Source organism: Bubalus kerabau, chromosome 16 (assembly GCF_029407905.1).
Source record: "Bubalus kerabau isolate K-KA32 ecotype Philippines breed swamp buffalo chromosome 16, PCC_UOA_SB_1v2, whole genome shotgun sequence".
NCBI classification, from domain to species: domain Eukaryota; kingdom Metazoa; phylum Chordata; class Mammalia; order Artiodactyla; family Bovidae; genus Bubalus; species Bubalus kerabau.
The window spans coordinates 12,373,483-12,394,537 of NC_073639.1; the positions used below are offsets into that span (position 1 = coordinate 12,373,483).

General features: G+C 38.7%; 1 protein-coding gene across 1 annotated transcript in view; it reads left to right on the forward strand.

Moving 5' to 3' along the window:
• The window catches only part of LOC129630300 (IQ domain-containing protein M-like), a 267,840-nt gene that overhangs the window by 92,587 nt on the left and 154,198 nt on the right, over positions 1-21,055 (forward strand). The window contains exon 5 of the mRNA XM_055550802.1: positions 1,497-1,555. Coding sequence (XP_055406777.1) covers positions 1,497-1,555 — 59 coding nt within the window. The remainder of the gene's footprint in view (positions 1-1,496; positions 1,556-21,055) is intronic.

Sequence of the window (21,055 nt, forward strand, 5' to 3'; positions counted from 1 at the left end):
TTTCCACTGTTGACTGGTATTGAAGGATTGTATAAAAGATCCATATTAAGCACTCCAGTGTCATTATTGAAGAGATGCTCTTGAAGCTGACCATGCCATTATCCCAGGCTTCCTTTAAAGTACTCATGGAAGAAATTTTAGAAGAAAAGTTAATCTTCAAAGTTAGTCTAATGGAAAAAAATTTACAGAAAATAAGTGTGCTTCTCTTATAGACATTGTGAGTGTTAGAACTGCCGTGCTCTCTTTGTTACTTTGCGCTGTAGTTTGCCAGGCCTGCCATAATAAAATGCTATAGACTGAGTGGCTCACACGGTGGAAGTTAATTTTCTTGTAGTTCTTGGACAGAGTGAGTTTTTCCCAAGGTTTCTCTCTTTGACTTATAGATTTCTTCTTCTTGCTGTGTCCTCACATGGCCTTTTCTTTGTGCATGCCTGTGGCCCCTCTTCTGTTATAAGGCCACCAGTCCTATTGGATTAGGGCCTCACCCTTATGATCTCATTTAATCTTCATTACCTCCTAAAAGGCCTTATCTCCAAATAGAATCACATCTGGGGATTAGGGCTTTAGCATATGAATATTAGGGGAACACAGTTTAGGCCACGATATTTTGATAGCTAGAAATTTGAGAGACAAATCTGTGTAAAACATTAAGCAAAAGCAGAAACATACATATGTCTAATGTGCTCATGTTAAGTCGCTTCAGTCATGTCTGACTCTTTGTGACCCTATGGACTATAGCCCACCAGGTCTCTCTGCCTATAGGATTTCCCCGGCAAGAAAACTGGAGTGGGTGGCCAGGCCCTCCTCCAGAGGATCTTCTGACTTGACCTTATTTTTCTATTCATATTTTCCTTTCAACTTGATATTCTTTTTTTTCTTTTTAATACATACTGTATTTTTGGAAGCTACTTTAATATTTTTATAAGGTGGGGGACAAATAAGTAAGTAAGTAAATTCTTATCTGTAGTAGATCTTTATGGATATTTGTTCACTGAAATAATCAGTAGGAGTTGTATTCCTGGGGGCTAGAAGATGCTGGAGGAGGTTCTATGATCATATGCTGCTGAGTACACTTATTTATATACATTTTTAGGCTCGTAATTGAGGCTTCCCCAGTGGTTCAGTGGTAAAGACTCCACCTGCAATGCAGGAGACGCTTCAATCCCTGGGTCAAGAAGATCCTCTGGAGGAGGGCTTGGCCACCCACTCCAGTTTTCTTGCCAGGGAAATCCTACAGGCAGAGGGACCTGGTGGGCTATAGTCCATAGGGTCACAAAGAGTCAGACATGACTGAAATGACTTAACATGAGCACATTAGACATACATATGTATATCATTGTTCAGGCTTTTAATATATAGTATAATCAGGCTTTTAATATTTAGTATAATGGAACAGTTCTTTCTCCCTTTGATTAATATAATAGAACATCAATGCAATTAAAATTTTATTGACAGTGAAGTTTTCCTAATTGTGTCAATTCTTCCTTTTCTTCTAGAAAAACTTCATTAAAAAAGAACAACAATCTATAAAGCCAGAGTCAAAGCCGCAACCCAGGTACACCTTTTATATGATAGCATGAATGTTTAAATTAATGTGCTTGCTTTGGTTTTATCCTGACTTAAGTATCTGGTTTAAAGAAGTGTAGGTTGTTGAAAGCTCACAGTATGAACCTATCTTTTCAAAGTTCCCATTTAATTTGACTGAAGCAAGGGAAAACAATTCTTTTTTTTGAGCGTATATTGCTCATTCAGTAGACCCGGCTATGATTTACAGTGGCTAGTAAAAGCACTCTATAAACACTGCTGCGTGATGTCTCAGTAGTTTGGCTTATTAGAAGCTATGTACAACAATCTGCTATGGTACAGCATGCTTTTCAGTGACTCTGAGAGTCTTAAGATTGCTCTGATTCTCTGCGTAGCAAATTTGTTGACAGACTTTTGTGAAAAACTGATTTTGTGAGATAGATTGGAGAGTGACAGGGAAAGCTAATGGTGAAGTTTCTGAAAAGGAGAGGTTTCAAACTTGTGCTTTCTTTTGCTTTGGTAATAGGTTCATTCACCTGGTACTGTTTTTGTACCACCCTGCTGCAAAGCTCTGTGTCAGCCACATAGATGCAGCTAGTGGAAGGGTAAACTCAGAAGACTAAAGTTTGCCAGAAGCAACCAGTTTGGAAATCTAACCCCCTAGTAAATACAGGTTTATTCAAATATATTTTTCAGGCTACTTTCTCTTACCAGACATCCTGCTTAATTCCTTCTCTCAATTACTCTTAAGGTGTGGCTATACAATGTCCATAATCCCTCATTCATAATTCCAAATCTGGAAAGCTCCAGAAACTGAAAGCTGATATCACCTAAGATGGTGCCAAAACTTTAGCATCAAAACCTGACCAAAATAACATGTGATTATGACTACTCATAGTCTACACTTTGCCCACTTCATGTGAATATTCCAGTGTTGCACACATATGAACATTAGTTGTATTAATTAATAATATATTTAATGATTGGGCATGCCACAGACTGTACTTCAATGTTGTAAGATATATGGCATACATGCTATATTAATTTCCTAGACTTTGAAACAAAATCTGAATTTCAAAACACATCTGACTCTAAAGTTCAGGCACTATAGAATTGTACTATATGGTGAATCTAGGCCAAATATGACTGTGAAATAATGCAGTGCAATTATTTAAATATCCAATAAATAAATATCTAATTTAAGATTAGACATTTTCTGAGAGCTAGTCTCATAATGAATTTAGTAATAGCAATCATTCTGTGTTTATCTTGTACAAGGTACTTGCATATAACTCCCATAACAACACGTGATGTATTTTTATTTTCACTATGTTACTGATGGATAAACATGTTGAATGTTTCACTTACAGCCATTCAGCTAGTCAGTGAGGGAACTGGATTCAAATGTTGGTCCTTTAATTGCAGAGTCATGGCTATCTACTATAAGCTAAATTATGTCAGAATGATACCTGGCTAAAATTTCAAGTTCTGCGAGGGCAGGGATGGTTGATTCTATTAATGCTTCAATTTACAGTTCATGGCACAATCTGTGGAATGTAGTGGATACTCAGAAAATATAATTGAATTAATGAACAATTTCTAGAGGAAAAGGAAAAACAGATTTGTATCTTGTCCTGTTGAGAAAATTTTCTTTCAATCTTTCATAGTTTATTAATTTGACAACACACATTAAGAACCTGCTATTTTAGATGTTAAGGACAGGGTGAATGAGACAAACTCCTCTAACATTTGTGGAATGTAAAGCCTAGGCAGATGTTTCAGTTGCTCTTCACCATGGAGAGAGGCAGAAATTGGAATTCAAGTCCTGCCAAATGACAGGGACTTAGTAAACACCTCAGATTTCCATGGAAATGTTAGAATGCCAGCACCGAAGGAGTGGCGAGGGCTTCCCTTGTGGCTCAGCTGGTAAATAATCCACCTGCGTCTCACATGCTAGCAAAGTGGTGCTCAAAATTCTCCAAGCCAGGCTTCAATAGTACGTGAACTGTGAACTTCCAAATGTTCAAGCTGGATTTAGAGGCAGAGGAATCAGAGATCAAATTGTCAACATCCACTGGATCATCGAACAAGCAAGAGAGTTCCAGAAAAACATCTACTTCTGCTTTATTGACTACACCAAAGCCTTTGACTGTGTGGATCCAAACAAACTGTGGAAAATTCTTCAAGAGATGGGAATACCAGGCCACCTGACATGCCTCTTGAGAAACCTGTATGCAGGTCAGTTAGAACCAGACATGGAACAACAGACTGGTTCCAAATCGGGAAAGGAGTACATTAAGGCTGTATATTGTCACCCTGCTTTAACTTATATGCAGAGTACATCATGAGAAACACTGGGCTGAATGAAGTGCAAGTTGAAATCAAGATTACTGGGAGAAATATCAGTAACCTCAGATATGCAGATGACACCACCCTTAGGGCAGAAAGCGAAGAAGAACTAAAGAATCTCTTGATGAAAGTGAAAGAGGAGAGTGAAAAAGCTGGCTTCAAGCTCAACGTTCAGAAAATGAAGATCATGGCATTTGGTCCCATTGCTTCATGGTAAACAGATGGGGAAAGAAAGAAAACAGTGACAGACTTTATTTTCTTGGGCTCCAAAATCACTGCAGATGGTGATTGCAGCCGTGAAATTAAAAGACACTTGCTCCTTGGGGAAAAAAGGTATGACCAACCTAGACAGCATATTAAAAAGCAGAGACATTACTTTGCCAACAAAGGTCCATCTAGTCAAAACTATGGTTTTTCCAGTAGTCATGTATGAATGTGAGAGCTGGACTATAAAGAAAGCTGAGCGCTGAAGAACTGATGCTTTCAAACTATGGTGTTGGAGAAGACTTAAAAATCCGTTGGACAGCAAGGAGATCCATCCAGTCCATCCTAAAGGAAATCAGTCCTGAATATTCTTTGGAAGGACTGATGCTGAAGCTGAAACTCCAATACTTTGGTCATCTGATGCAAAGAGCCGACTCATAGAAAAAGACCCTGATGCTGGGAAAGATTGAAGGCAGGAGGAGAAGGGGATGACAGAGGATGAGATGGCTGGATGGCATCACCGACTCAATGGACATGAGTATGAGCAAACTCCAGGAGATAGTGAAGACAGTAAAGCCTGGCATGCTGTAGTCCATGGGGTCACAAAGAGTCAGAGATGGATTAGTGACAGAACAACATAAATAGATAAAGTAGAAACTGACAGGATTAAAGAATAAAATAGACACCTCCATAATTATGACTGGAAATTTTTTTACATTCCTCTTTTAGTAATTGATAAGAAAATTAGTAAAATAAAAAAATAATAAATAACAATATTGCATGTTTTAACAAACCTTCAACTTATTTGACATAATTGACACTTATAGATGACTATAGCCAACCACTGTAGAATATACATTTTTTAGATGCATGTGTAACATTCATTATAGAGATAAAAACAGCAATGAAATAGAAATCAGAAACAATAAACCAAATTAACAAAGCCAAAAGTTGGTTCTTTGAAAATATTAAATTTTAAGAATATAGAGTTTGTTAACTCCTAACAAAAGTAAGAAATAAAAGACAAATTACCAATATTAAAAATGAAAAAAGTAGAATCACTATATATTCTGTGGACAGTGAAAAGATAAAAGATTATATGAGTAACTTCTTGCCTATCACATTCAAAGACAAGGATGAAATGGAAAAAATGTTGAAAAAAGAGAACATACCGAAATTTACATAGAGCAAATCGAAAATCTGAATAATTCATATCTATTAAATTGAATTTGTCATCAAAAGCCTTTTCACAAAAAGATTAGCTTTAAAGAAAAAAATACTATATGTACATTTTTAAACTAGTGGATGTGTTACCTTATTTTTTTGTGTAAGTCTTTTTCCTATAAATATCCTTTACCTGGTTAGTTTGATTGGGAAGTCTTTTTCTTTTCTTCATAGGTATTGCTAAATTAAAATTTAGTCCCATTTTCCAATGATGAAAATTGTACAGTCTGAAAGGAGAGTGCTTGTTTTTATTTTCCCGAAGCCAAGCAGCTACTCTGAATGCAAAACATTTTCCTGTTTCGTCTGCCATCTGTTGCCGCATAAAGAGCTGTGGCAAAGTTTTGAAGGGACATCTAGCTAATTTTTGCAGGGATGTTATGAACGTTTTAGAGGATGATGGCTGAAGGGAAGTTGAGAGAGCACTTGATCCAATCCTTCTTTAATTTTCAGTTGAGAAATGAAGATTTAAAAAGATTAAAGTGACTTCTTTAAGGTCACAAAAGGTCACACAGAAAAATAAAGAAACAAACAAAAACTGTTACTAGAATCCAACCCTCATTTTATAGTGTTCTTACTCAGTCATGCTGCTTTTATGTTGTTTGTATCTTAAATTTTAACAGCCTTTCTGATGATTACTTAAGAGAAGTAGGCTGAAACTAATGAATTAATATGTATAAGGGTGCTTCTGGAGAAAAAGAGAGAGATAAAAGTGAAGAAACGTGAAAATAAAGTGAAGTAGTGGACAACATGGGCTCCCCTGGTGACTCAGTGGTATAGCATCTGCCTGCCAGTGTACGAGACACATATTCAATCCCCGGATCAGGAAGATCCCCTTGAGAAGGACATGGCAACCCACTCCAGTATTCTTGCCTGGGAAATCCCACGGACAGAGGAGCCTGGTGGGCTATAGTCCATGGGGTGGCAAAGAGTCGGACATGGCTTAGTGACTGAGCAACAAACACAAGTGAATGATATAAAACTGTAAATATTTCATTTGCTTACATATTTCATTGAAAATATTTAAGTGAAACACTATTAAGATTTTCTTGTTTATTTGAAATCCTATACCATTTCTATCAGAAATTCCATGGTTCCTCTGTCCATGGGGATTCTCCAGGCAAGAATACTGGAGTGGGTTGCCATGCCCTCCTCTAGGGGAATCTTCCCAACCCAGGGATCAAACCCAAGTGTTTCCTGCATTGCAGGCAGATTCTTTACCATCTGAGCCACCAGGGAGCCCCAAGAATACTGGAATGGGTAACCTATCCCTTTCCCAGGGCAACTTCCTGATCCAGGAATCAACTGGGGTCTCCTGCATTGCAGGTGGATTCTTTATCAGCTGAGCTATCCAGGAAGCCCTTAGAATCCAAATGTTGAAACCCTTTAAGTTTATATTTAAATTTTTTTCTTGTTAGAGAGAAATTTCTCATATATTTTCAGCTAGAGTTTTCCTTAGAGTCTACATAAGACACAGTATGTTATGACCTTTCATCAGTTATCAATCAATTTCAGAAGGGTACTGTCCAATTTCTAAAGTACTTTTACATTTAAAGGGTGAAAATACATCATACATATATTATCATTGCCAGGCTACAATCAATATGAATTGGTTTTTCCTCCTCTTCTTAGTTAGAGAAAAGAAAAACATGATGGAATTCTTCTACCCATAGCCACAAGCTTTGGGGGAACCCTCTATAGTTGGCAAATAGAACTGGTTTCAATATCTAAGCAAAAATTGTGAACCAGGATTGTAATCTATTATAGTATTACAGTGACATTGTAATTTTATTTTCTGTGAGAAAGGTGTTCTTCATTTATCTTTCTTGAGGTTCACTTGAATTTCCTCGGCTACTCTGACTGTATTGCAAATAGTATCACCTTCATTTAGATATACTATTGTATTCCATAAACAAAACATTTATTCTCTTTTGATGTCTTTCTGCAGTGAGCTGTTCATCTGACTTTAGTGATGAATTTTCCTTTTGGTGAATTTCTAAAGTACATAACTGCTTTTGAAAATGACTGATTTCTAAGCATCAAATAGAACAATTGATGAGTTTTTAATTCATAGAGGAAAAACATTCTGTTGTTGACTCATAAGAGTCAACAACAGAAGTTCAAAAGGTGGTAATCAGCCTTCCACCTTTTTACTATTAATTCTGGATAATGTAAACATTGTTTTTCATATATGTCATCAATGAAGTGTACCATTTTATACATCTTAAGTTTCTCTCTTTCTTTTTTCATTCTTTAGGATCCCAACTATCCCAGATAGTTTGTGTATATATGTAGATGAGGAATAATTGTATACTTTCCCTTTCTATTTTGTAGCATGCTTAAACAAAAAGGGTAGAAGTTGCTGGATATGACTCACCAATGTGTTACTAAAAGGCAAAATTGTGCTAAGAATTCTAAATTTCCTCTTTTTTGATATTATAGAATACTGTACATTTCCTGGCATATCTAAGTATGAAATTCACATTTCAAAGTCTGGAAATTTAGCCATTTAAATTTTTCCTTTGTGTCTCTAAAATTACTACACTTGTCCATCATCATTTTTCCTGAAATATTTCGAGTCCACCTATTTTATCTCAAAGCACTTTTACAGTTTACTACCTAATGACTTTCCTGTGATCTCTTCTGAAATTTGTTATCTACTAATAGTGGCCCTGGTGGTGAAGAACCTACCTTCTAATCCAGGAGACTTAAGAGACATAGGTTTGATCCCTGGGTCAGGAAGATCCCCTGGAGGAGGGCATGCCAACCCACTCCAGTATTCTTGCCTGGAGAATCCCATGGACAGAGGGGCCTGGAGGGCAACAGTCCATAGGGTTTCAAAGAGTTGGACGTGACCGATGCGACTTAGCACACATGCACGCAGTGTAATATTAGCTTGTTCATAGTATCTTCTGTGAACAACTTTTTTCTGGGTCAGTAGAAGCTAAGTGTTTTTTGAAAATAAATTTATAGTGGATGGTATTTCTCCAGTGATGGTTCCTTTAGTGTGTTTTGTCTCTGGGAAATTATAGAATATCAGAGTTTAAGAAACCTTAGACATTTCCTACAGAAACTATCCAAAGGGTGAGTCTTCTACATAGCCTCTTGCTGAAGACTCCAGGGACTAGTAATGAGTCTGTTCAAGTGGAATCCCATTTCATTCCAAGTAGTGCTCTGATCTGGACAGTTCTCTGTGTGACGCTCAGCACCTATCTACCTTGAAATGGTAACCACTGCTCCTGAGTCAGTCTTTTTGAAACCACTCTAGGCACCAATTTTCTCTTTTTAGATTCTCTCTTTATCTATCTATCTATATGGTTATTAGGATACTAATTCAAATTAGCTTAAGCAAAATGGTATTTAGCTGTTTGCTCACGTAAGTGGAAATTCCAAGAGTGTAGAGTATGGTGGGGATCTGTTCAGCATCTTAGACTCAGCGAATTCAATAGATTCAAGTTATGTCTTAGGATGCGCTCTCCTTTCATTCATTTTACATCTCTGCTTGTCCCTGTTTGAAACAATTAAAGCCTCTTACTACAGAGCTGTTCTCCATGTGGTAAGGAAAATGACTGGCTTCCAGCTGTTTGTAATTGTACTTCCTGGTCTTACCAAAAAAGAAAAGTCTCTTATTACACACACACACACACACAAAGACACATTCACACTTCATGTAGAAATATTCTGGCTGACCTTCCAGCTTGGATGACATGACAGGGAAAATCATAGAGGAGTCACATGATTGGAAAAGAAGAAGTGCAATTCCATAAGGGGAAATGAGATAAAAACAGAGGAAAGGAATGGGTGCTTACTATACTGAAAAGTATCCCTCTTGAAATGTGATGCTTGGGGAAGAATACAGCATTTCAAATGTAATTTTATGAATACAGTGTTCAGTGGAACCAAACTATAATAGCCTAGATCAATTCATGAAGCCTATCATTTGTCAACTTGGTCATTCAGTTTCTTAAGGAAAATAGTCACACTGACTTCAATTCTGAAAAATAAAAACCCAAACAAGCAAACCCTCAAACTTTCTTAGATATGTCCCCATTCCGTTCTTTTGCCATCCCTCCTTTCTTTTCCTTCCCTTCATCTATTATATATTGCCAGGCACACAAGGAAAAGTAATCTCTCTCAAGGAATTCAGAGTATAGAGGTGTGATGACCCAGAGAATTGTTAAGTGGTAACTACAATGCTGCAGGAAATGTACCTAACCATCCTCATGAGTCTGAGGAATTATTTGCACAGTCATATACATGAACCAACTACAGAGCTTTACAAGTACAGCGATCACATCCCATCACTGGATTTAACTCCGTGTCACCTTTGCCTGAGATGATCAGTTCACGCTTTACAGGGTTGTGATAGCTTCTGTTGTGTAGCAGAGCCATCAGCCACACACACATGTGTACATATATCCCCTCACTTTTGGATTTCTTTCTCATTTGGGTCACCTCAGAGCACTGCGTAGGATTCCCTGAGATATATAGTAGGTTCTCTTGAGCTGTTTATTTTATACATAGTATCAATAGTATATACATGTCAATCCCAGTCTCCCAACTCACCCTACCCACTTTTTACCCACTTGGTGTCCACACATTTATAGATGATCTTATTTGCAAAACATACACTAACCTTGCAATTTGTACCCCTGCTAGCACTCCCCAGTCACCTTACCCTGCCTTATTTTTTATGATAGCGTACATTGCTTCCTAACAGACTCTATTATTAACTTGTTTACTGTGATTACTATCTGTCTCTCCTACTAAAACATAAACTTAAGGAGGAAAGGGAATGTTCTATTTTATTTATTAGTGTATCCCCAGTGTTAAAAGAGCAACTTACACTGAATGAGTGAATGAGTGAGTAAATGTATATATATATGTTCAATGCATGAATTAAAATTTTGGATCTTTTCTCTGCCTTTTAATGATTTTTTCCCCCTTTTCAGGCATTTATAATTCCTATCTCAGACTTTCTACTCCTTCCTGAATATCTTCACTGGATTATCCCATAATAAGCATCTCTCAAAACTGAAATTATCGTGTATTCCCTTTCCCATGTCTTTGTCGTATATTCACCATCTCAGCCAGTAATGACACTATTCACTGGACCACCCAAGATCAGCCAGTCAGCCTGTATTTCTCTACCTTGTTTGCAAAGATTTTATGGAAAGCTTGAAATTTAGCCTCCTGAAATTCAGAAACATTATATATCATTCCATGGTATAGCAATCTAGTGAAAACAAAAATAATCATAAAATTAAATTAAAATAAAGGAAGTGAATTCAGACTGGCATGCCATCATTTTGTACACATTCTGGCTCTTGGCCTCACTACTGCTTTCTTTAGTTCTGCACATACTATCCCATTGATAACTGATACAGTCTGATATTAAATCACGTAAGAACACCTGCTTTCATCAAAGAAGCTAGAAAACAGCCACCCCCAACTCATTTCTAAGAAAACTTGCAGAAAACCAAGCTGACTGTATTTTCTAGCTGTGTTTACATGACATGAACAAAAAGTTTAGCCACAAGAAAGTGGTATAAGCTGTCTGAACTTCAAAATTGGGATGAAGATCTTGCTATAACAGGAGTCTCCTACCCCTGGGCCACGGACCGCTAGCAGTCCATGGCCTGCTAAGGACCGTGCTACGCAGCAGGAGATGAGCAGTGGGCGGAGCGTCGTCTGTATTTACAGCGGCTCCCCATTGCTTGCATTGCTGCCTTCCTGTCCGATCAGGGGCAGCATTAGATTCTCAGGAGTAAAATGGCACTTGGAACTGTGCTTGTGAGGCATCTAGGTTGCATGCTCCTTATGAGAATCATCCCCAAACCACCACTCCACTCCCTCACCCCTCTGGTCCATGGAAAAATTATCTTCCATGAGATCGGTCCCTGGTGCCAAAACAGCTGAGTACTGCTGCTCTGGAACTCTTTATCATCTCCTTTTAATGCTGTAGGGCTTCCCTGGTGGCTCAGAGGGTAAAGCGTCTGCCTGCAATGCAGGAGACCTGGGTTTGATCCCTGGGTCAGGAAGATCCCCTGGAGAAGGAAATGGCAACCCACTCCAGTACTCTTGCCTGGAAAATCCCATGGACAGAGAAGCCTGGTAGACTACAGTCCATGGGATCGCAAAGAGTCGGACACAACTGAGCGACTTCACTTTCACTGTCACTTTAATGTTATAATCCTTGCCCAAGGTCACCATGTTGGTTCCATCTGCTTCTGACTCAAACTCTAAAGGAGCAGAAAAGAGGCACTGACCCTGATCCAGGAAATCACCACCCATTGCCATGAATCTAAGTGACCATGACATCTGCCCCATTCTGTCCCTTTAGCCCCTTTTCCTATGAAAAGCTTGTCCTTGTCTATGGGAGAAGGTGCTTTTAGAGCAAGACCTCCTGCTTCTCCATTTCTTGGTCAATGAATACTTTTTCTGTCTCCTGCTATAAAAGGTAATTTCATCTTGTTGACACCATTAACTACCTGGCAGGGAAAGAAGCAGACTTTATTGGTAACAGTTCCTGTGTGGAGCCAGAAAGAAAACAGCTGAGAAACAGCGAGAAGAACAATGAGAGAGGGATCACATAAGTTCTCATCTCTAAATCACAGTAATCTTACCCACAAAAGTGAAATGAGGACGAATGGATGTCTCATTTCACATGGAAAGTCAGAGTTTTAATTACTTTTTTCATGGAAGAACTCATCCAGAGGGAGAATAGGGAAGCAGAAGCCTGGGGAGAGGGATTACAAGTCCCATCCCTCTCCAGGTTGCTCTGAAGACTGTCCACATTTCCTGCTTTTCTAGTAAAATCTGATGTGCTTTCTGGTCCTCACACTGAGTGTGCTTGCTCAAGGGTCTCCCCAGTTCTTGGAAATGACGGTCTCTAAAATACACAGGTGTTTGGGAATAACAGGTTGAGTATAATATCGTAAGTTATTTTTAAAAATCACCTGAATTGTTGTGGGGATTTATTTCATTATCTAAAACTGGATTCTAGGGACAAATAATCTGTGGACAGGCACTGATCGTCATTGTTCTTTCTGATCAGAGATGAGAGAGATAGATGGCAGTGAGTAGATTCAGCTCTCCTCCATAACTGACTAAAGTCTGGATTTCGAGCAAAGGGCTACCCCAAGAGGAATAAATGAATATTTGGGCAGAAGGACTAGATAACTCATTATGTTCCCTATCACATAGATAAGCTCATGATAAATGGACAACTGTGGTCACTCTGTCACAGAAAAATCAGCTCCTGTTACACCTTTGGCATAAACACCCTAGTCATTATGACATCTTCCAGGGTAATTTTTTTTAAAGTGCCCTACAGATAAAAACATGTATGTACATTAAAATGGTGTTTTAAATGCTTGTATTAGAATTCCCTGGGAGTGTGTCATGATTATCTTGTCCATATAGGCAGAATCAATTAAATTTGAACAAATCCAGTTTATCCTTTTGGCTGTCTGTGATGTGAAATGATAATTTTGGTTTGATTCATAATAAATCATGCTCCTCCAAAAAGTTAATACATGCAGGAAAGAATAATTTCATTTTTTGAACTGAATTTGGGATTTAAAATTTTCTTTTTTTGAGGAAGAGCTGTTGGAAAATTGAAACTAAGCAGCAATAGCAAAAATAAAATGCATCTTTCCAGGGATATGGCCTGATGGACTGGGAGAATGTCTTCCTAGGAAAATCAGGTGTGGGGTAGGGAGAAGAAACCCTCCCAGGTCACTGTGTCATTTGCATTTCTGGATAGGTGCTGGTTAGAGCACTTTAGGTAATAAAATGTTGAAGACAAGTATCCTCAGAGGCTCTAAGTAGACTATCAGCCTCCACCCTTTAATGTGATCTAGTTAGAGGTTGCTGTGGCTTAAAACTCAACATTTAAAGAACTAAGATCATGACATCCGGTCCCATAAACTTCATGGCAAATAGATGGGGAAACAATGGAAACAGTGACTATTTGGCTCCAAAATCACTGCAGATGGTGACTGCTGCCATGTAATTAAAAGATGGTTGCTCCTTGGAAGAAAAGCTATGGCCAACCTACACAGCATATTAAAAAACAGAGGCATCACTTTGCTGACAAATGTCTTATCTAGTCAAAGGGACTAGAATGGATGTGAGAGTTGGACCATAAAGAAGGCTGAGCGCCGAAAAATTGATTCTTTTGAACTGTAGTGCTGGAGTAGACTCTCGAGAGTCCCTTGGACTGCAAGGAGATCAAACCAGCCAGTTCTAAAGGAAATCAACCCTGAATATTCATTGGAATGACTGATACTGCAGCTGAAGCTCCAGTACTTTGGCCACCTGATGTGAAGAACTGACTCATTGGAAAAGACCCTGATGCTGGGAAAGATTGAAGGCAGGAGAAGGGGCAACAGAGGATGAGATGGCATCACTGACTCAATGGACATGAGTTTGAGCAAACTCCAGGAAATAGTGAAGGACAGGGAAGCCTGACATGCTGCAGTCCATGGGGTTGTGAAGAGTTGGACATGACTTAGCGACTGAACAACAACATCCAAAAAGGAGGGCTCTTCATTTTTTTGTGTTGGGGCAGGCTAGCATTGTGAGGAATGATCAGAACAGAAGAGTGTGGAGAGATCAGAAGGAAACACATCTCATTCAAATATTTAAACTATTTAAAATTTTGCCTCAATTTAAGTGATGTTATCTTCCACTTCAGAAGGATTGCATCTTTTTAAAAAGTGCCAGGAATTCAGTTCTGATGTTTGAATTGAGCAGGTTTTGCTAGCATGAAGTCCTAACCCCTTGGGAAGATTTGCCAGTGGAGTATTAAATAATACTGAGACAATATTATTTGTGAAAATGTATTACCTTCCTGTTCTTAAAAATCTCTATCACCCATGCTGTATATAATGCATTGTTTTTAAACTGAACAGACCTCATATAGGGTATTAAAGTAGGTCACAAACTTGTTTCACTTGTTAGCCAGATTGCTTTCAGATCCAGCATTCAAAGCACGAAAGCATCACATGCTTCTTCTTCAAGGCTGCATGTACAGGAAACGAAAGCCCTCAACACAGCTTGGTAGCAGAGGATCCAAATCAGAGTAAATTGTGTAAATTATAACTAAATTGCAAAGCATTTGGACAAAGCAGGCATGCTAGTCTAATCAGGAAAGCGGTGATATTTACTTTTTGATAATGCAGGTTGGAAGAGGAATTGGGGGCAGGGAGGCATCGCAAATCTCTTTTGATGTATTTCTGAACTTGGCAACCTGAACTGGTTTTGTCACATATTTGCAGCTTAAAAAGTATTTGACTTTTACAGCAGCCAAAGTAAGTATCCTTTAATCACTTTCAACCTATGAACAGATGGGCGAAGAGTGCTATTATAAATGGAGCATACAAAATACTTCAATATCAGCCAAAACTAATTAGTAGCAATATCTGAACCAAACTCTAAAACTGATTTAGTGTTTAATATATATTATCGTATAAGCATTAGCAGTTGAAAGGAAATTCCCTGTTCAAATGTTTGCCAAGCTCAATGTCTAATATTCAGACATGATTAACTTACTAATTAACTTATTGTATCTTTTCTCACATGTAATCTTGCTTAATTTCTTCTCTCACTGAAAACTCTTTGATCTGACACCTTGATCATAGATTTGTCAAACCGCAAGTGAAAGATTTCAGTTAAGCTATTCAGCTCTGGTCTTTCTCAACCTTTATAGGGTGACTTTCAAAGGAGGTGGCCTGGGGACAAACAGTGTAATCTCTTCTATGGTGGGAACTAGTTTCATACCTAGTTTCTAATGACTTATGTTTATAAATACTTTCTAACAGAATTTTCAAAATTGTGATATAGTTGACATGTAATGACACATTATAGTTTCAGGTGTATAACATAATGATTCAATATTTGAATGTATAGCAAAATGATCATAGAAAGTCTTGTTAACATCCATCATCTCATATAGTCACAGTTTTTTTCCTGTAATGAGTACTTTTAAGATCTACTGTCTTAGCAACTTTCAAATATACACTATGATATTGTTAACTATATTTACTAACTGTGCTGGACATTACTTCTGTAGAACTTACTTATTTTATACCTGGAATAACTGTATATCTTTTGGCCCAAGAGTTTTACAGATACTCCTTAGTGACTGAGAATCTGTAGAATGATAATTCTTTCTGTATCAGAACTGTAAAAATCTATAAAATGATAATTCTCTCCATATCAGAACTGTTTTAAGACCTTATGAAGGCTAATAAATTTAAAAATTACATTTGAAGAAGTAAGCAAAGGATAGTTCCTACTGATGCTCTAATTCTAGAGCCTCCATCTATCTGACTGTCGTAATGCATTTCCCCATCTCATCTACTTACTACTGATGCTTGTACTTTTCATGAAGTTGAACATTTATGTAGTAGAGTCAGTTCATGTGGTATGACTGTCTTTTAGTACCCCTGAAACAAAGAAAGAAAAAAAAAAAAAAACCCTGAAGTCAGTCACCCAAATTATCCAAACCATTGAGGATTGGAGATTGCCAATGCCAACCTTTCTGAAGTCATGACATAATTTTGTCCTCTCTTGGTTTTATACTGGGGTTCCCAACATCTGGGATCTAATGCCTGATGATCTGAGGTGGAGCTGATGTAATAATAATGGAACTAAATGCACAATAAGTGTAATTTGCTTGAATTATCCTAACCATCCCCTATCTTGGTCTGTGGAAAAGTTGTCTTCCATAAAACCAGTCCCTAGTGCCAAAAAAAAATGTTGAGGAGTGCTGTAGTATCATACATGTGATACATATCATAAATTGAGAAGCCTGTACTCTAAGTCTTCTCCTTCTACTATAGATTGTTAAGAAAATATATTCTTTGTAAGGCCATCATTCTTTCGATGTTTCTTTCAGGGGACGTAAGTCCCATATAAGTTGTATTAGGGACTTTGGGCAAGTGTGAGAGAAAGGTCGAAGACGCTTGTTGAAGTTATGTCTGAGTGGAATAATATATGTCTAGTGTGTATTTGATATAATAAACAGAAATATTAGAGTGGAGAGAAGTGGAATCCTCTATTGAAGACATACATATTCATTGCATAAGGCTTTAGTCACTGATCACCTTGAAACAGGGCTTCCCAGGTGGCCACTTCATTGATAGCTTAGTTCATAAATAATCAGCCTATAATGCAGGAGACCCTGGTTCAATTCCTGGGTCAGGAAGATCTGCTGGAGAAAGGATAAGCTACCCACTACAATATTCTTGGGCTTCCCTTGTGGCTCAGCTGGTAAAGAATCTGCCTGCAGTGCAGGAGACCTGAGTTCGATCCCTGGGTTGGGAAGAAGGGAAAAGCTACCCACTCTAGTATTCTGGCTTAGAGAATTCCATGGACTGTATAGTTCATGGGGTTGCAAAGAGTCAGACACGGCTGAATGACCTTCACCAAAGGTGGCCCTAGTGGTAAAGAACCCACCTACCAATGCAGGAGACTAAGAGACATGGGTTTGATCCCTGGGTTGGGAAGATCCCTTGCAGGAGGGCCCAGAAACCCACCCCAGTATACTTGCCTGAAGAATCCCATGGACAGAGGAGCCTGGGTGACTATAATCCATGGGGTCGCAAAGAATCAGACTGAAGTGACTTAGCATGCGATTTTGTCGAAAGTTTTCACTTTTTTCTCAGGTTCAAAGGATTTGCTAACAAAATGAGCCACTCATTATATTCAAATAAACTATACAAATATTTATTAGAGAACTATCTAGTCTACTTTCAATATACTAACCTTAAAAGAAAACAAGAAATAGAAACAGCAGAGGAGAGCAGTAGTATATACATCACCATATTGGATTTGCAGACGTCCAGACTTAGCGCTGGGAAGTTCTGTGTGACAGCAGTCTGGAGTTCCAGTTGGGAAAAGGTCCCAGGCAGTGTGAACTCCGTGGGTGAGTCTTTGGACTGCTGTTTCTTGGCCCCACTTATAATCCGCAGGCCACAAACCAATTATTAGTTGAGGAGCAAAAACAAAAAACAAAAACCCAGCAGCTCTGCTATTATGGCTCAGAGGATAAAGCGTCTGCCTGCAATGCAGGAGACCTGGGTTCGATCCCTGGGTCCGGAAGATCCCCTGGAGAAGGAAATGGCAACCCACTCCAGTATTCTTGCCTGGAGAATCCTATGGACAGAGGAGCCTGGTGGGCTCCTCCACAGTCCACAAGGTCGCAAAGAGTAGGACAGTACTGAGTGACTTCACTTTCTTTATCTCTTTGCTTTGTTTTGCAGATCTTGGAATGTTGTTAAATCCAAGGAGTGGTTGGTTAGACCTCCTCTAGGGACTTAACAAATTCCAAGGTCTGCTTCCTATCTATCTATTGTGTTTCTCTTCCAACACTCAGGGAAGTTGTGGCTGACACCCACAGCAATAGTCTGGGCAGTGTCTAGGTGGGTCAGAAGCAAGGTAAGTGGCCTGATCTGCTCCTTTGTCTCTGAAGCCTAAACAAGACCACCTCTATTTTATTTCCCTAACACACACACACACATACATCTCAAAATAAGAACATACTATTCACACTGGCAACCCTCAAGTTTTTCTTTTTAAAAGTCATCCCATAAAATCTTGGTCATGAGTGTCACTACTTGACAGAGATAATTTACCTCTGAAATAAAATATTAAAAAAAAAAAATCAATCCGACAGTTACTGTATTACCCTGTGTGTATAAACATGAGTATGTGCATCAGTGATTCATTGCTACAATAACATCACAGAGTGTAGTAATTGAAAACAGCAACTGTTATTTCTCATGAGGCACTTCTGATGATGTGGTCCGTACTCAGCTGATACCATCAGGGATCACTCAATGGGCCACTCTTGTCTGTTCTCCTGTGGTCTCTCATTCTTTAGAGGCTTGTTGGCTTGTTCTCATGTACATGAAGAGTTCCAGGAGAATGGAACTGTGTAAGGCCTCTAGCGGCACATGCTAAGAACTGGCATAGCATCACTTCCATTGAATTCTTTTGGTCAAAGCAGTTCACAGGGCTAACCTAGATTCTTGGGTGGGTAGCTTGATTCCCCACCTGATGGGTGGGGCTGTAAAATCACATTGCAAAGATAGGGACATAAAGGGGCATTAATTAGCCATCAATGCAATCAGTTTACCACAAAGTGTGCTCCTAATATATTTATATTAATAATATTTTAGTTGTTATATATTTAACTTAAGGAGATTTTTCTTTGGTATCTTTTCGTGGTGCGGACTTGGATCCATCAGACAACTTTCAATATAGTAGTGCTGAGTTAAGGTAAACTGTGGACATTATAATGAGTTCAGGATCATGAGAATAATCAAGGAAAAGATATGGTCATGGGTGACAATGGCACATAACACACTTTATTTGGCTCACATGGACAGCTGTGAGACAGGAAGTCCCTCACAGCAGAAGACCTACCTGGAGTCACCATTCAGAAGGGGACGAGAGTAAGGGACGTCCTGTGGGAGTGGAGGAGGGAGGGCTTACATGTCTAGGTGATTTCACTCACAGCAAGAAGGGGAGTCTCTGGGGCAGTGAACTCTGATGGGCAACAGTGGCTTCAAGTCTTTCATAGCCTCAAAGTTTGTCTTGTCTTGGGCTAGTAAATGTTGGTTATAGTTTTATAGGAAATGCAAAGCAGGCAGGCTGTAACTGGCCCAAAATTATGGTTATTCAGACCATATTTAAAACAGTTGGATCTTTAAGAATTTTGAGTTTTGAACCAGCAGGCTTTTGTTTCTAAATATGGGATTAGAATTTGAATTGCAAAGAATTTTGAGAGGCTGCAAAGTATCAACAAAAGTCATAGGTGCCCTTAGAGTAAAAAAAAAAAAAAAAAAGTAACATAGTCACAAATCACATTAAATATTAGGAATACCAGATTTTGTAAGAAGTAGATCACAAAGAAGAGGAAAAAAATGTATAAGTATTTATAAGAATTATTTTTGTGTGATGTAAGGAATTTCTGCTTTCTAGGAAAACTGTAATAAAGGCCCTGAATGATTTTTCCCCTCTCCTATGAGGAGCAGACTATTATTCAAAAATCAGTTTTTTCAGTGTAACAGAAAGAAAATCAAATTTTGATTTTACTTTTTTGTGTGTACCACCCATGCAACATTTCATAGTCAAAGATTCTCAAGCATTTCTCTATTTGAGGATTAAATTTATCCAAATTGACCTGCTGCTGCTGCTAAGTCGCTTCAGTCGTGTCCAACTCTGTGAGACCCAATGGATGGCAGCCCACCAGGCTCCCCCATCCCTGGGACTCTCCAGGCAAGAACACTGGAGTGGGTTGCCATTTCCTTCTCCAATGCATGAAAGTGAAAAGTGAAAGTGAAGTCGCTCACTCGTATCCAACCCCACACGACCCCATGGACTGCAGCCCACCAGGCTCCCCCGTCCATGGGATTTTCCAGGCAACAGTACTGGAGTGGGGTGCCATTGCCAAATTGACCTAACTACTATCAAAATTTGGTGTATTTCACAGCTTCTTTTCAAACCCATTATTTGTAAATATAATTCACTTTCCATCAAGTCTTCTGTAAATTATTCTTCAGCTTCAAATTTCTGTTTCTTTTAACATTCCAATTGTTTAGAGATGTGTTGTTGATCAAAGTCCATATGACTAGGGCCCAAGATAAATCCTTTTCTTTTTCAATTGATTAAAAAGCAGACAAAACATATCCATCATTTTGTAAACATTTTTGCGTTTCCTTTTTCTTTTAATTAATTTCATTCTAATCACTCATGTTAACTATAGCTTTTAATCACTTATTCTAATCATTCATGCTAACTATAGCCTTTAACCAAAATAACTAACTTCAGTTCTCCCCCTCCCTCTCCCAAACCCCCTTCTGTTGCAGGAAGGGGGACACATTCCAGGGCCCGAAACCAGGTTCTTGTCTAACACTCGGAAATGAATTGTCCGAGGAGACACATGTGCTGAAAAAGCAAGAGATTTCACTGGGAAAGGGCACCTGGGTGGAGAGCAGGAGAGTAAGGGAACCCAGGAGAACAGCTCTGCCACTTGACTAGTCTTGGGTTTCATGGTGATGGGATTAGTTTCTGGATTGTCTTTAGCCAATCATTCTGACTCAGAGTCCTTCCTGGTGGTGCACGCCTTGTTCAGCCAAGATGGATGTCAGAGAGAAGGATTCTGGGATGTGGTCGGAAACATGGTGTCTCCTTTTGACCTTTCCCGAACTCTTCCAGTTGGTGGAGGCTTATTAGTTCTGTGTTCCTTTCAGAACTAGTACCTGTCTTATTAGTTCTCCTGTCGTAAAACAACTCATGCAAATGGTTACTATGGTGCCTGGCTGGGGTGGGTGGTCTCAATCAGTGTGCTTCCCCAACATTTCCACAGTTTTCAGTATGTGGCAAAGAATTCTGTGCCATTCAAGGCAACTTAGGAGAAGAGCAGAGCGCCTGTGACCACTGCTGGTACTTTAACAATACACATCACACATCACCTTATGGTCAGGTGTATATGTCCCTTTAAGATTTATTTACACATTATTGTTAGAACGTATAAGTTTGACCATAAAGTTGGCTCATTTATGTGTTTCTCTAAGACTTCTCTTATTTCTTCTGAGAAAAAGGAAAAAAAGTCATGAACTCAAAATCCTTTTGATTTCACAATAGGTCTTAAAACTCCGAACAAGTCAGAAGTAACCATTTCTATTTTATTTGCATTTCCAGTTTATCTCATACATGGAGGCCTGTTCATAAAAATTGATAT